The sequence below is a fragment of the Mustela putorius genome, unplaced genomic scaffold, assembly GCF_011764305.1.
Source record: "Mustela putorius furo isolate JIRA1106 unplaced genomic scaffold, ASM1176430v1.1 tig00000127_pilon_pilon_pilon, whole genome shotgun sequence".
In the NCBI taxonomy this organism is placed as follows: Eukaryota; Metazoa; Chordata; class Mammalia; order Carnivora; family Mustelidae; genus Mustela; species Mustela putorius.
Genome location: NW_025421288.1, coordinates 16252256 through 16266652, shown reverse-complemented (window position 1 = coordinate 16266652; position 14397 = coordinate 16252256). Strand labels below are relative to the sequence as shown.

General features: G+C 67.0%; 1 protein-coding gene across 1 annotated transcript in view; it reads left to right on the top strand.

Moving 5' to 3' along the window:
• Positions 1–6641, top strand: part of MUC5AC (mucin 5AC, oligomeric mucus/gel-forming) — a 31071-nt gene extending 24430 nt beyond the window's left edge. Inside the window, 16 exon segments of the mRNA XM_045066788.1 lie at positions 187–437; positions 521–704; positions 1110–1317; positions 1608–1786; positions 2147–2234; positions 2339–2442; positions 2635–2666; positions 3051–3222; positions 3552–3653; positions 3874–3911; positions 4295–4417; positions 4505–4603; positions 4967–5086; positions 5302–5365; positions 5471–5585; positions 5968–6641. Coding sequence (XP_044922723.1) covers positions 187–437; positions 521–704; positions 1110–1317; positions 1608–1786; positions 2147–2234; positions 2339–2442; positions 2635–2666; positions 3051–3222; positions 3552–3653; positions 3874–3911; positions 4295–4417; positions 4505–4603; positions 4967–5086; positions 5302–5365; positions 5471–5585; positions 5968–6307 — 2219 coding nt within the window. The 3' untranslated portion in view covers positions 6308–6641.
• The last annotated feature ends 7756 nt before the right edge of the window (positions 6642–14397 follow it).

The window sequence follows — 14397 nt, the reverse complement described above, 5'->3', positions numbered from 1 at the left end:
GGCTTCGGCGGAGTGGGCGGGGCGGACGTGGGTGAGACCCTGGGAAGGACTTCCTGACAGCGAGGCAGGGGACAGAAGGCCCCGGGCCTCCACCAGGGCAGCGAGTGGAATGCTGCCCAAACCCCAGGGCCCCGTGGCCGTGTCAGGTGGGAGGAGGCCCCGCGTAAGGCCGGTGCGCGCCCGCAGGTGTGTGCAGCGGCTGGGGCGACCCCCACTACATCACCTTCGACGGCACCTACTACACGTTCCTGGACAGCTGCACCTACGTGCTGGTGCAGCAGGTCGTGCCCGTGTACGGCCACTTCCGCGTGCTGATCGACAACTACTTGTGCGGGGCGGAGAACGGGGTGTCTTGCCCGCAGTCCATCATCGTCGAGTACCGGGGGGACCGCGTCGTGCTCACCCGCAAGCCCGTCCTCGGGGTGATGACCAATGAGGTAGGGGACCCCGGGGCTGTGCCCTGCGGACCGGGCCGGCTTGGGGACATGCCTTATTCTGCCTCGTCCTTCACCCTGTGTAGATCATCTTCAACGACAGAGTGGTCAGGCCCGGCTTCCAGAAAGATGGCGTGAGCGTGTCCCAAATCGGCATCAAGATGTACGTGACCATCCCTGAACTTGGCGTCCAGGTCATGTTCTCCGGGCTCATCTTCTCGGTGGAGGTCCCTTTCAGCAAGTTTGCTAACAACACGGAGGGGCAGTGCGGTGAGTCCCGGCCCCACTGGGCTCTGCCTGCAGCTGAGGGTGTCCGTGTGAGGGGGGTCACGCTGGGGGACACCCCTGGGGGCCGCACTGTCCGCCGGGATGCAGGCTGCCTGAGTGGCCCCGAGCCTGCAGCCGTGTCTGCTTTCCAGCTGCACTGAGAGCACCCGGTCCCCACAGCAGAGGGCCCAGCCACACACCTGAGGCTCACACCTGTCCACCCTGCAGGGGAACTGTCTGGCTTCTTGGGGGGAACAGGGAAGCGCCTAGGATCAGGTCCCACAGCCAACCCGCCGAGTGCTGCCCTGAGCATCAGGACCCCACTCCCAGTTCAGTGACCCCGCGGCCCACGGGTGGGCTGCGCTCGGCGGTCCCCTGACGGCCCGACACCCGCCCCCCCAACCCTAGGCACCTGCACCAATGACAAGCAGGATGAGTGTCGCCTGCCTGGCGGGGCAGTGGCGGCCTCCTGCTCTGACATGTCCGGCCACTGGAAGGTGACGACACCGCAGCAGCCGTCATGCCACGGGCCCTCCCCGACGCCCACTGCAGCCAGGCCCGCGCCCTCCCCAACCCCGTGCTCCTCGTCGCCAATCTGCCGGCTGATTTTGAGCAAGTGAGATTTGGGGAGGGCCCAGGGAAGGCAGCCCCCCAACCTCACCCTCGGGGTGGGCAGGACGCGTGGGCCTGTGGCGGCTCCCGAGGGAGCAGGGTGTCGGAGCGGGAGGGCGGCAGAGAGCCGCGGCTCACTGCTGGGACCCTGGGTGCGGGGGTGGCTGAGTGGGTCGGCTCCTTCTGTCTGACTGTGGGTCTGGGCCCACGTGCTGCGGTGGGCCGTCCTGCTCGGGGCACGCAGGCCGCGGGCAGAGCCCGAGCTGCCCCCCAACCCTGCGCTGCTGGCCGTAGGGTCTTCGAGCCGTGCCATGCGGTGATCCCCCCGCTGACGTTCTACCAAGGCTGCGTCTTCGACCACTGCCACGTGACCGTCTCCGACGTGGTGTGCTCTGGCCTGGAGCTGTATGCGTCCCTCTGTGCCTCCCGTGGCGTGTGCATCGACTGGAGAAGCCACACCAACCACACGTGCCGTGAGTGCCCACCCGGTCCCGGCGAGCGGCAGCCGCCGGCATGCGGCCAGGGCACAGACGCGCCAGGCGGGCCAGTAGCTGCAGGGCTTCCTGGGCCGGGGAGAGGGGAGGGGAGAGGTAGGAGGGAGGTGGAGGGGTAGACTGGCCTCAGGGCCGCGTGTACTCAGCTCCAGGAGAGAAGGGAGGAGCACACCCATAGGGTGCCCGGAGCCTGGAGTGCGGGGCTGGGGGTGGGGCCGAGGGGCCAGCTTCCAGCTGCAGGCCAGTGTCCGGCCCTCAGCACGTGCCTGGGGACAGGGCCTGGGAGTTTGCTCTGAGCAGATGCCCTTGGCCTCAGCCGTGGCCTCTCCCTGCACACAGCGTTTGCCTGCCCTGCCGACAAGGTGTACCAGCCGTGCGGCCCGTCCAAGCTCTCCTACTGCTACGGGAGGGACAACGCCAGCCTCATGTATGCACCAGCGTCTCCCTCCGGACCTACCCCGGGGCCCCCAGGCTGGCCTTCTCCTAGCTTGGAGGGCACAGGCCAGGCCAGCCCCTCTGCTGTCCCCACAGGGCCTTACAGGATGCCGGCCCCATCACGGAAGGCTGCTTCTGTCCAGAGGGCTTGATGCCTTTCAGCACGAGCTCCGAAGTCTGCGTGCCCACAGATTGCCACAGTATGTTGCCACGGGTGGGGCTGGGGGCCGGCAGGTGCGCCAGCACCAGCTGCCCCCTCGGATCTGGGCTTCCCAGCCAGATGCTGGGGCTTTCTGTCGTGGCCTGGGACTGCCTGGGCCGCCACTATGAGTCCAGTCCCTGAAAGGCTGGGGCTGCCACTGCCTACCTGTGGCCTCTCTCTTTCCCTCCAGGGTGCCTGGGGCCCCACGGGGAGCCTGTGGAGGTGAGTGTGGCCAGCTGGCGTGGGGGTAGGGCATCCGCTTAGTGCCAGAGCCTCAGAGGAGGAGCACAGAGGGGGCTCTAGCTGAATGTGGGGGCGTCCGTACGGGGAGTGCCCGCTCCTGGGGTGGTCCTGCTCCTACGTCCGCTGGGGTTCCTTCCTGCTCCCCTCAGACGCAGGGAGCTAGAGGTGGTCACCCACCTGGCATCCGCCCACCCCATCTCCCACCCCTGAAGCCACTTCCCCCAGTTTCCTCCGGTTCCCCCTGTGCCTCCAGGGTCCCCCTCTGGCCCTCAGCTGTGGGCTCCCACACCCCTGTGGTCTGGCTGCTGTTGTGCCCAGACAGGCCAGGGCACAGCCCTGGGCTTACACACGCTCGTCCTGCAGCCCGGCCACACTGTCAGCGTGGGATGCCAGCGGTGCACCTGTGAGAACGGCACATGGACCCTGAGCTGCCGGCCGCAGCCCTGCCCCCTGCCCCCAGCCTGCCCCGCGCCCGGCTTGGTACCTGTGCCTGCGGCCCCCCAGGCCGACCAGTGCTGTCCCCAGTACAACTGCGGTGAGCCCGGCCTGATGCCCACAGGCCCTCGGCTGAGTGCCGGGGGCCACGGGGTGGGGGCACAACCAAGGGGACCACACCCTTCCGCCCCCCACTAAGGCCTCCGCCGGTCACCCCCCAAAAGACAAACTCTGGGGAGGTTGTGTATGCCAGGAGGACGGGGGCTCCTCTGCCCGGGCTGGCCCAGAGTGGCCCGTGCCCCTTGGAGAGCCTACCCTCCGGGTGCTGGGCCCCGCTGGAGACCCCTGGGTGCAGCACTGGGCTGGGTGGGGGCGGGCGCGTGCAGAGCGAGAGCCGGGCCCTGAGGGCCGTCTTCCCGTCCGCCGCAGCCTGTGACACCAGCTACTGCCCCAAGCCCGTGGCCTGTCCCAAGGGCTCCCACCCCATCCTGACCTACGAGGAGGGAGCCTGCTGCCCCCACCAGAACTGCAGTGAGTGCCAGCGACCTCCTGGCGGGCCGGGCGCTGTGGAGGGGAAACGCACTGGGGGTTCTCTGCGGCTGGGGGGGCGCGGCTGTGGCATCGCTGCCCGGGCCCGGGGGCCAGCCACCCCGGTGACGCTTATGGCCCCCGCTGTTCTGCGGGCTGGGGCGTGGTGGGCCGGGCGGAGGGGCGAGGCCGGTCCGTGAGCCCGTGCGTCCCCCCTGCACAGGCTGGAGCGTCTGCAGCGCCAACGGCACCTTATTCCAGGTAAGAGGGTGCGGAGGTCAGGACCCCGGGGGCATCCGTGAGTCCTCCGGGGACCACAGCCCACAGCCCAGGGTAGCCGAGGCTCCAGGTTGGCCGCCGGCTGGGCCGCTCCTCCGCATCGGCAGGGTGGGCAAGGCCAGCATCCCTCCCTGCCCTCCTGGATGTGATGAGGGCCCCCAACATCAGTGCCCCCGACTGGGCCCTCCCAAGCCTGTGACGTCCCGGGCACCCTGGTCTCCAAGGTGAGGGCTCTGGGGGGCCCCGTCCCCCGCCAGGAGGCGGCACTTAGGGGCACCTGGAGGGCCCGGGCTGCCTAGCGGGGACCAGGCCCAGAGGGGTACGTTCTGGAAGCTCACCGGCCTCGGCCGCCCGACTCTCCCCAGCCCGGCTCCGTGATCTCCTCCAGCCTGTGTGAGACGTGCCGGTGCGAGGTGCCCGGCAGCCCCCATTCAGACACGGCGGTGATCAGCTGTGAGACTCAGATTTGCAACACCCGCTGTCCCGAGGTGAGTGGCTGCGGTGGTTGCCCCACACTGCCGCCGGGACCGCTGGGGGTTGGGGGTGCTCAGGCCACACGCCCGCCGTCCCCGCAGGGCTTCGAGTACCGGGAGCAGAGCGGGCGGTGCTGTGGCGGCTGCGTGCAGCAAGCCTGCGTCCTCAACGCCACGGACGGCTCCCCCCATCTCTTCTACGTGAGTTGCAGCTGCTGGGCCTGGCTGGGGGGCTCGGCGGGGGGTTCCGGGGCCACGGAGTGAGTCCTGGGGGTGGGTTGAAGCCACCCTGCCCTGCCCAGGAGCTCTGGGGAAGCCGGGGCGGGGCCAGGTCCCACCCCTGCCTGGACGGGGGAGCTGTGAGGTCCCCAGTGGCCGCAGGGGCGGGAGTGCAGGGGCGGGAGTGCGGAACCAGCCGCCCCGGCACACGGGGGCCCCTGGGGAGCCGTCATCGCAAGGCAGGTGCCCGGCCGAGACCGGGAGGACCCCGGAGGCCCACGGGCTGGAGGCCGACACGCAGCGCTCCCCTGTCCTCTTACCTTGCTGGCCGGCTTCTCCTTGCAGCCGGGCCAGTCCTGGCCAGACCCCACGAACCCCTGCGTGACCCACGAGTGTGAGAAGCACCAGGATGGGCTTGTGGTGGTGACCAGGAAGAAGGCGTGTCCCCCGCTCAGCTGTCCTGCGGTGAGCTCCGGGAGCCCATGGCCCCGCCTGGCCCACTGTGGGTCATGGGAGGCCACGGCCAGGGTCACCCGGGGGTGGGGGTGGGGAGCCACGGTTGGCCCTGTGCAGTGGCCGCAGGGGTGCCACTCACCTCTGTGGGGCACCGTCCCCTCCTGTCCATTCCTCCACTCCTGGGCCAGCGGCTGGCCCTCAAGGAAGCCCTCTTGTTGGCACAGGACCAGGCCAGGCTGAGCGAGGACGGCTGCTGTCTGTCCTGTCCTCCACCGCAGCCCCAGAATAGTGAGTGGGCACGTCCACAGGGGGGGTGGGCCATCCTACCCGTCTGGGGCGCCCAGGGGGCCCGGCCAGGCCTGAGCCTCCGCCGGCCTTTTGTGTCACCCCCAGGGTCAGCCTGCGCCCTGTTCCACGAGCGCCAAGTCCTCCACCAGCAGGGCTGTAGGTCTCCCCGGCCCGTGCGCCTCGCCTTCTGCCGTGGCAGCTGTGGAGACAGTGTCTCTGTGTACGTGAGCCCCTCCCCCGGCCCGCAGGGGTCACAGAGCCGTCAGGGGCACAGAGGGTGGCGATGAAGGGCAGGGGAGGAAGAGCTGGGAGCCGCGATGGGCTCTGGGGTGGGCTGAGCGGCTGGTCCTGGGCGTTCAGAGGCCACGGCCTGCGCCCTGGCAGGAAGCAGGCTGTTCCGAGACCACAGACTTGAGGGCCCCACCGGCGGCGTGGCAGGGTTCGCCGTGGCGCGTTGGCGGCCTGGTTGGCCGCGGAGTGTTCACACCTGGCCACGGGCGCGGGAGTTTGCGTGGCGGTCACACGCTGGCCAGAGAGCCTCGAGGACGGGTGGTGGCGACACGGGGTGGGGGCCTGGGTCTGACGCGGCCGTCCGCCCACAGCTACTCCCAGGAGGCCAACGCGCTGCGGCACAGCTGCGAGTGCTGCCAGGAGCGGCGCGTCTCCCTGAGAAACGTGACCCTGCGCTGTCCCGACGGCTCCCACCGGGCCTTCAGCTACCCCCAGGTGGAGGAGTGTGGCTGCGTGCGGCAGCGCTGCGGCTCCCACGGCGCCCTGGGCCACGGGGCAGACTCGGGGCCTGTGCAGAGCGACGAGGAGCAAAGCCAGGAGGTGGGGGGCACGGGCTGGAGGAGGGGCTCCAGGGCCACGGGCTCCACCAGTGGACTGACCAGCCCCCGTCCTCGGGGCTCCCGGCCACCCGCCTCCGGGATACACCGATAAGGGCATCCTGGCCCCTACAGCTTTGGTCCAGGGACCCGAGCCCTGGCCCAGGGGGCCCGAGGCCATGATGCCCTGCCCACCCACCTTGTCCCTCTCGGGGGTCCAGCTGGCCCTCGGGTGTGCGGTGGCCCCGACCAGCCCTCAGGCCACTCTGGCCGTGGGTCCAGCGTGCGTTCCCAGGACTTGTGCATCACGTGGGGGTCTTAACAGGGATGGGCACTTGGACTCGTTGGGCCGGGCCGTCCGCCAGGAGGCGCAGCCTTGCTCCTCCCTTGGCCCTGGGCTTCAGGAAATGACCGTCTGGTTCATAAATACACTTGGAGCATTTTGCAAACTGTGGACTCTGTGTGGTTTTTAAGGTGATCTGCGAAACCCAGAGACGGGGTGGGGACAGGCGGCGCGCCAGGGGCTCACACCACACCCTCGGCCGGCCCCAGACGGGTCACACTGGGGAGGTCCACCCAGGGGCGTCTGCTGCCTCCAGGGGCTGGGGGACGACACCCTTCCTTTCACGGAATCGAGGGAGGGAGGGGGTCCTGTGTGGCCCTGCCTATCCCCCAGCTGGCCACACTGGACACCAGTAGGCTTTGCATGGCGAAGGAACCTTCTAGAAGAGGGCTCTATCTTTTCCCCACAAGGCATCAGACCCCCTCATCACACACTTGCTGGGTTTGGTGTGTGTGTGAGTGTGTGTGTGCGTGTGTGTGTGTGTGTGCACAAAAGCCACCAGCATCCAAGCCCCTGCCCCTCCCACGTCCGTCCTGTGACCCCCAGCTCTGCCCTGAGAACCTCCAGGTTCCTCGACACCTTCCTTGGCGGCCCCAGGGGAGCTTCCAGACCACCCCCCTGGCAACATGCAGACCAAAGGCCTGACCCAGCCCCGCAGATGCCCTGGGAGTGTGGACAGGGCTCACCCTGGTCCAAAGACCTGGCCAGAGCAGCCCCGGGGGTTGGGGACCACCCTTTACAGTTTCCGTAGGGGACCCACCCGGACAATGCTGCTCTTGCCCCTGGTCCAGGCACACGGCAAGGGGGACCGACCTTGGAGCTTGACCCCTCCTGTCAGCAGTGACCAGCTGGGGGCGGAGGGTTTCCCTCGGCCAGGACCCCGTGACCCCTTGGGCTCAGGAGACCACTTGAGTGTGAGGTGGATGGCCATGGCCCCACAGGGACAGGGAGCGGGCTGTCGACCCCGGGATACCCTCCTTGGGCACAGCACATTCTCAGGCCTCTGGCTTTGGGAGCCACTGTTGCACGGACCAGCTGGCCCCGCAGCAGTGGGCGGCTCCCACGTCAGCGCCGCCGACCCCCTGAGCGGCTCGGGTGTCGGAGGGAACTGCCCCTTCCTCGGGGCGCAGGGTGCAGTGACTAATCCTCCACTCCCTGGGAGAGCACCGCCCCTGCCTGGATCTGGGGCTGGTGGCAGGAGGTAACCAGATAGCAGTTCCTGCCAGCCAGTCCAGCCACAGCAGCCCATGGCCAGGTTATGCAAGCCGTTTCTGGAAAGAGCTACAAGCCGGGTGTGGCCCCAAGGCCACCAGGAGGCTCTTCCCACAGGGGAGGCTCCCCAGGCCACAGCCGGCGGCTACCACCCCCTTGGACCCCAGGCGGGTGTGGGGGATGAACTGTCCTTTCTGGGGTGGGGCTGCGTGACCAGCAGAGGCCCCTGTGGGCATGGGCTGCCCCGGCAGCTTGAGACCCCACCTCCCGTGTCCTCAGTGGAGTCCTGGCCCGGAGAGCCTCCAAGGCTGCACGAGATGCTCATGGCTCTGCCTGGGACGGGGGTGGGGGGTGGGGTGAGGGGGTCCCACCCTCGTGCATGGGGGGTCCAGACGGGGTGGGCAGCTTCTGCCCAGAGCAAGGGAGGCCAAGGGCTCCGAGAGAAAGACCCAGGATGCTGGGGAGCCTGTGAGCACGTGTGCCCCCAAAGCCAGCACCCCAAGGCCCTGAGGCCTCGTCCAGGGTGCGTGGGGGCCGCTACTCCATCTGCTTTGGCCACAGACCTGGGCCCTGGGTGGTGAGTTGGCTTCGCAGAGAGCCCAGGGGGCCCAGGTGGGGGACACAGGGGCCTCTGGGTGGCCGCTGAAGCTTTGGGAGCAGAGACCAAAGGATGATTCTGGGGACAGAATCTGGGCGTGGGGTGAGGCAGGAAGGCAGCGGGCGGGCGCAGCTCCTGCTGGACGTTGGACATATGGGTACTGCCCTGGTCAAGACCTGGGCGCCCATCAGCCCAGTGACACTCTCTGTGGGCAGACGGGTGTCCACCTGGAGGAGAAGCCCCAGGGAGGCAGCGCAAGCCCCAGAGGCGACGAGAGCCTGGCTTGGCGGCTGGACCCAGGATGTTCCCTCGGCCCCTCTGGGGACATCCGCAGGGTCGGGACCGCACCGCGAACGACTGTCCCGGGGGCGGGGGGATGGCCGTGCCTTGCACAGGGGACACGTGGGACAGGGGCCGGACCAGAAGAAGGAGGCAAGGAGATTGTGCCTGAGTCATCTGCCCCAAGGAGCCCGGGCAGAGCCGCCCCGGTGAGGTCCGGGGAGGAAGCTGGCAAACGCATCGTGTCAGAGGTCTTCAAACGTCCGGCCCCGTGACAGAGCACAGGGAGGTCACAGCCAGGGTGCACGCAGAGCCTCCCGCTGGCAGGGGCGGGGCCCCGAGGGAGAGCCTCCTGTTCCTGGGCCCGGCTGAGCTGGGCAGCGGTGGGCAGAGCACACAGATCGGGGACGGTCACAGGGGAGCAAGGCGGGAAGGGGAAGAGGTGGGGGCTGGGGCGATACGGGGGCCTGCGGGCACGGGCAGGGGGGGCCTGTGTCGGGGCCCGTTGTGTCCGTGGTGGGCCAGGAGAAAGACGGCCAGGGGGCCGAGTCAGGCCCGAGGGTCAGGGAGGACCAGGCTGTAGTCCTGGGGGGCTTGAGTGGGGGAGCCCTGGGCGCCTGGGCAGAGCTGCCCCAGCCCCGCCTTGTCCTTCAGACCGCACCGCTGGCTGAGGTGGGCCGCGGGGGTGGCGGGAGGAGCGGGAGGCCAGCTGGGCGTGAGGGCGCGCCGGGTAAATAGGAGGCCGGCCCGCGGCCAGTGGGAAGGAGGCGCTGGGAGGCAGGAGCTCCACATGGCCGTGCCGCCCGGACCAGGCTGGAGGGGACAGCGGTGAGGGGACGGTGGGCCTCCTGACGGTACTTCCAGATTGAGGACCCTGGAGGGGACGACGGGGACGTGGGGAGAGGTCCCCGGACGAGAGTGTGCACAGCAGATGTGCCCGACAGCTCGGGAAAACACATGGATGACTTGGGGTTCCCAAGAGCCCTGTTTTGGGCCCGGGACGCCGGCCCGCCCAGTGCCTGTCCCCGGGTCTCAGGGGCGGGGCAGGGGCTGCCTGGCGGGGCTGGCAGGGGCTCCTGGAAGGGTTTCCAGGATAGGCTGGAGGAAGACCCACCCCTCTTGCAAGGCAAACAGCTTGGGCGGCCTCGGGGGGGCCCCAAGGGGGCAAACAGCTCCCTGCCTCGGGGACACGTGCCCCACGTCCCACTCCATAGGTGCCCCCCCAAGTCCAGGGCCACATGGTCCTCCTGTGAGCACCGCCGCCCATCCCCCGCGCAATGGCAGAGCTGATCGGGTGCCCTTGGTGGGGGAGGAGGGGGCCGAGCCTGTTGACACAGGCAGCCCACTTGAGGGGCTCCGTCTGAGCAGGGGACGCGGAAACTCCCTGCCTGCCTTGGTCCCAGCCCTTCCTGCTCCCAAGAGAAGCAGTCCCGGGAGCACCCTAGCTGAGCACAGAGCCAGGAGCCCTAGGGCTGTCCCCAGGGGAGGGGTCCTTCCGGGGCTCCACCCCCACAGCCATTGGCCCGGGCCCAGGAGGCTGTCTAACCTGGTCTGCGCATCTCGAAATAGCCCCAGACCACTGTCCTGCTGTCCCGCGCGGCCTTGCTCTGTCCTCAGCCGATGGCTCCCAAGCTCCCACGGGTCCGCAAGAGGGCCAGTCGGCACTTTGTGGAAAGCAACAAGAAGCGGATACCTGTGGAGAGCAGCCGGGGTGGGGGGGCACACCCCCCAGTGGGTCAGGACCTGCCCCAGAGCCCAGTTGGACGCTCTGGACCTCATCCATTGTAGGGAGACCTTGCCTGGTTCCCGAAGCCGACTGAGCTCCCATGGGGATTCTGTCTCCCCACCCATGGTCACCACAGAGAGCTGTCCTGGGCAGTGTCCACACCTCTAGCTCTGGGCATCGGGGATGCTGAGCCGCTCATCTGTGGGCATGTGGGTGTGGGTGTCCCTGTCTGGCCGGATATGCGACATGGGCACAGGTGAGGGCACAGAGCCCTAGGAGAAGCAGAGCCCTCCTGCAGAGACACCGTTGCTGGGCACAGCGGCCTGGCTCTGACCCTCACCGCCCCCATACACACAAGTCTGGCTCGCCCTGTGGGCCTCCAGGGGCCCTTCCTGACTGCCCAGACCGTGCTGGGCGCTACCCAGACCCCCTGAGCTGGGCTAGCAGTTCTGAGTTAAGGTCACTGACTGCTGACCTGGGGCAGCTCCAGCTTCAGCCTGTGGCCTCATGACCCAAGCCCGGGATGTAATCTCGTGTCCCCCTTGAGTCCCCCCAGGGGCAGCGTGGACGCTTCTAGCCCTGGGGTGTCAGCGGCGCGTGCACCACACCTACTTACCGAGCGCGTTGGCCACATCCCTGACTTTGGGACGTGGCAGGGCCCCGACAGAACACAAGTAAGGAGGTAGCCAGGCACGGGGGATCCCCTGACAGCCTCCCCGAGAGAATGCAGGAGGGCGAAGTTGGGGCAGCCGGAGAGCATTGCGGGCCCTGCGTCCACCGAGAGGAGTGGGCCCCACGGAGGGGCGGTGCCGTGCTGCGTGGCCTCCCCAGCTGTGGGGCCTGAGCCAGGACAAGGCTGGCGTGCAGGACGTGGGTGTGTCCTTCAGTCCCTTCTCCAGGTCACTGGTCACTGCTGGGGCCCCGGGGCTGGTGGGGTGGGCCAGAGGGGGCAGTCGGCAGGCGGGCCTGGGTGTGGATGTCCTGGTGCCCCAGCCACCGGGACTGACGTCTCTCTCTGCACGTAGTGGGGGAAGTGGGCCCCTTGGCCAATCTTGTGGGCGCTGAGTCAACACTGGGGTTCCTGGAGGGAAGGGAGGGTCTGTTTGCCGACTGACACTTGGTCGTCCGGGCCTTCCACCAGGACGCTGCGGCCCTCCTGCTGTTTGCTCTCCCTCTGCCGTGGTAATCCTCAGCAAACCAGGCTCAGTGGTTTGCCTCTGAACTTCTCTGTCCACACTGGCCCTGCCCAGGCTGGGCCACGCCTGCCCCCCAGTCCCCGGCCGGGCTCTGAGACTTCCCGAGACCCTGCATGGGGCTGCTGCTTCTCCCAGGGCTTCACCAGGGCCGGGGGAAGGAGCGGGGAGACAGGGAGGAGGGGCCCCTGTGCATTTGCTGTAGGAGCTGCCGCAGGGCGGGGCCCCTAGACACCCAGGCTCCCCCAGTGTGCCCCCCGCTGCGGGCTGGCTCTGCCCTGGAGACGGACTGGCCCCCTCCGCACTTCCTCTTCCGCTCCAGGGCTGTCTTCTCCCGGCTGCTGCGGGATGCGTGCCGGCCTCCCTCAAGTCCATGCCCCAGACGGCAGCCAGAATGGAGCTTTCCGGAGAACCTTTCATTTTGATGTGGTTTCAAGTGTATGGGTAAATCGCAGAGACGGTGTGAAGAGCTCCTGTCTGCCCTTTATCCCGACACACGGGGGTCGGCTGCTCGCTCCCTCGGCCCTGCTGCTGGCCCTCACGTGTGCAGGTGCACCTGCCCACCCTCTACCCATGTGGGTTTAAGAGGCCCCTTACCCCAACGTAGGTGGGTGTGTCCCCTAGAAACAGGGCAGGGGCTCACGCTGGGCCAAGTTGGCTGCGACACACGGCACCCTGTAAACCACGGTCCTCAGTCGTCCTGACCTGATCGTGATGGCCAGAGCCGCACCTTGACAGCCCGGGATGGGTTCCAGGACTCCGGGCCCCATGAGCACCATACCTCTTCTCCTTCCGTCTGGGATGTGTCCTCAGCCTTTCGCTGTGTCCCTTGACCTTTTCAAGGGGTGCAGGCTGGGTCAGGAGGTGCAGCACCCCAGTCTAGGTCTGTGGGCTGCTCCTCAGCTTAGACTGGAAAAATGCCCAAGCTGAGGGCACGCTTTTGCTCTCTGTGCATCACACCTGGAGGATCCCGACGTCCACTGGACCCACTGCTGGGATGGACGTCCGCCTGCGTCACTGTGGGTGTGTGGACCAGGTGTCCCCACTGGGAACCAACTGTCTCCGCTCGGAGCCAGGCAGGGACTGTGGGAACCATCTGGGGGCCCTGCAGGGGCCTTGCCCTCAGGCTGTCGCCGTGACCCGTGCCCTGCGAGCCCCTTCCACTCTTCCCGGCTGGCTGTCTTCTGCAGGAGGAGCTCACGCTTCTTTCCCATTTATTTATTTTTCACCTATTTATTGATAGCAGAACAGGCTCACGAACTTCTATTTTCAGTAAAAATTTTCTTAAAAATATAAACCAATCAGGAAACTAGTGGAGTGGGAAGCTCCGTGTGTTTGTTCCCCACAGAGACTGAAAAAAACAAGGACAAGCGGTCTGAGCCCACTTGCAGGAGCTCCATCCCAGTCAGAGGTTCCCAGAAACCAAGCTAATGTCCACCCAAGGAAAGGCCGTCTTTAGAACGGTTGGGATTCCCTGCCGCACTCTGTTCTGGTCCTTGACCGGCCCCCACGCCCAGGGCGGTGGTGGCTGTGCCCTTGGATCGGCAGCCCGGTTCCCCTTCCTCCCCCCAAGCCAGGAGGAGCAGAGACGGTCAGATCTGCAGACCGCTGTGCTCGTCTGCTCTAAGCTGCCTGGTGGGTCCCCAGAGGCTGACGCAAGGAGCTCCCCTCCGTTCGGCTTACTTTGGCACTCAGGTGGCGGAAGCAGCGGGCACTGCTCACACAAGCTGCTGGGGGTCTTCAGACCCGCAGACTCCTGGAGCAAGCAGTCACAGGCGGGGACACACAGTTGTCCCCGTATGGCCTACACGGGTTGAGGTAGGGCCGTCTGAGGAATTATGACATCTGAAAGCAGGTACGTGCACTGGGGGATTTGGAAAGCCATGACGGAGCTCAGGCAGGGCCCCAGGCTCAGAGCAGCCTACCCAAGCGCTGAAGGACCGTCCCGACGGTCTCCTCCTGGCCAGGCTGCAAGACCGGGGAGCTCCTGAGAGTCGAGGACACTCTGCCCAGCGTTAGCCAGACACGAGCTGAAGGAACAGAGACTTCAGTGATCACACAGGCAAGGGAGAGGTCGTTGTCAACATCATCTGGGAAAGTCTCAAAACAAAGGGACACTTCAGTCCTTGACAACAATGAAAGGAAGGAGGAAAAGAAGAGAAGAAACCAGCAAACACCAGAGAAGGGGGAGAATCTAACGTCCAGAGCTACCACTTATAACAGCCACATCCCCAGTGGCTCACAAAGAAACAAGAAACACGCTTCTAAAAGGAACGAAGTCAGCAGACAGACGTCACCCCCGAGGAGGTCGAGGTGTCACAGCTGGCGGACGAGGACGTTGCAGCCCCTTAGTTGGGAGCGTCCTGAGGGCCAGAGCAAAGCCTGGGCGGCACCGAAGGCCATGAGGACGTCAGCACGCGCACAGGATGGGAATGTCGGCAGACAGATGGACACGAGCACGAGGAAAACCGGATGGGAATTCTAGAGCTGGACCGTGCCACAGCCAAAGGGGGGACTTTGCTTGAAGAGAGGAATGAGGAAGAGGGAACAGGCGGGTCGCCACGGAGGGGCCGACACACGCATGACGCGGCCCCGGGAGAGACGAGCACGGGGCGGAGACGTTCGAAGAACTCAAGCAGAAACTTCAAGAAGCCAAGGAAACTCCCAGGACGACAAACACAGAGACATCGACACTGACACATCGCAGAAGCCCCGGGTCCTGGGTCCTGAGGTCCTCAGGACGGGCGGCTGGTCCCCTGCAAGTTCTCCCCAGTGACACTGTCTGCTGACTTGGGGGCAGAGATCTCCGAAGGCAGATGGCCGTGGATGATCGGATTTGATGTCCTGCAGGAAG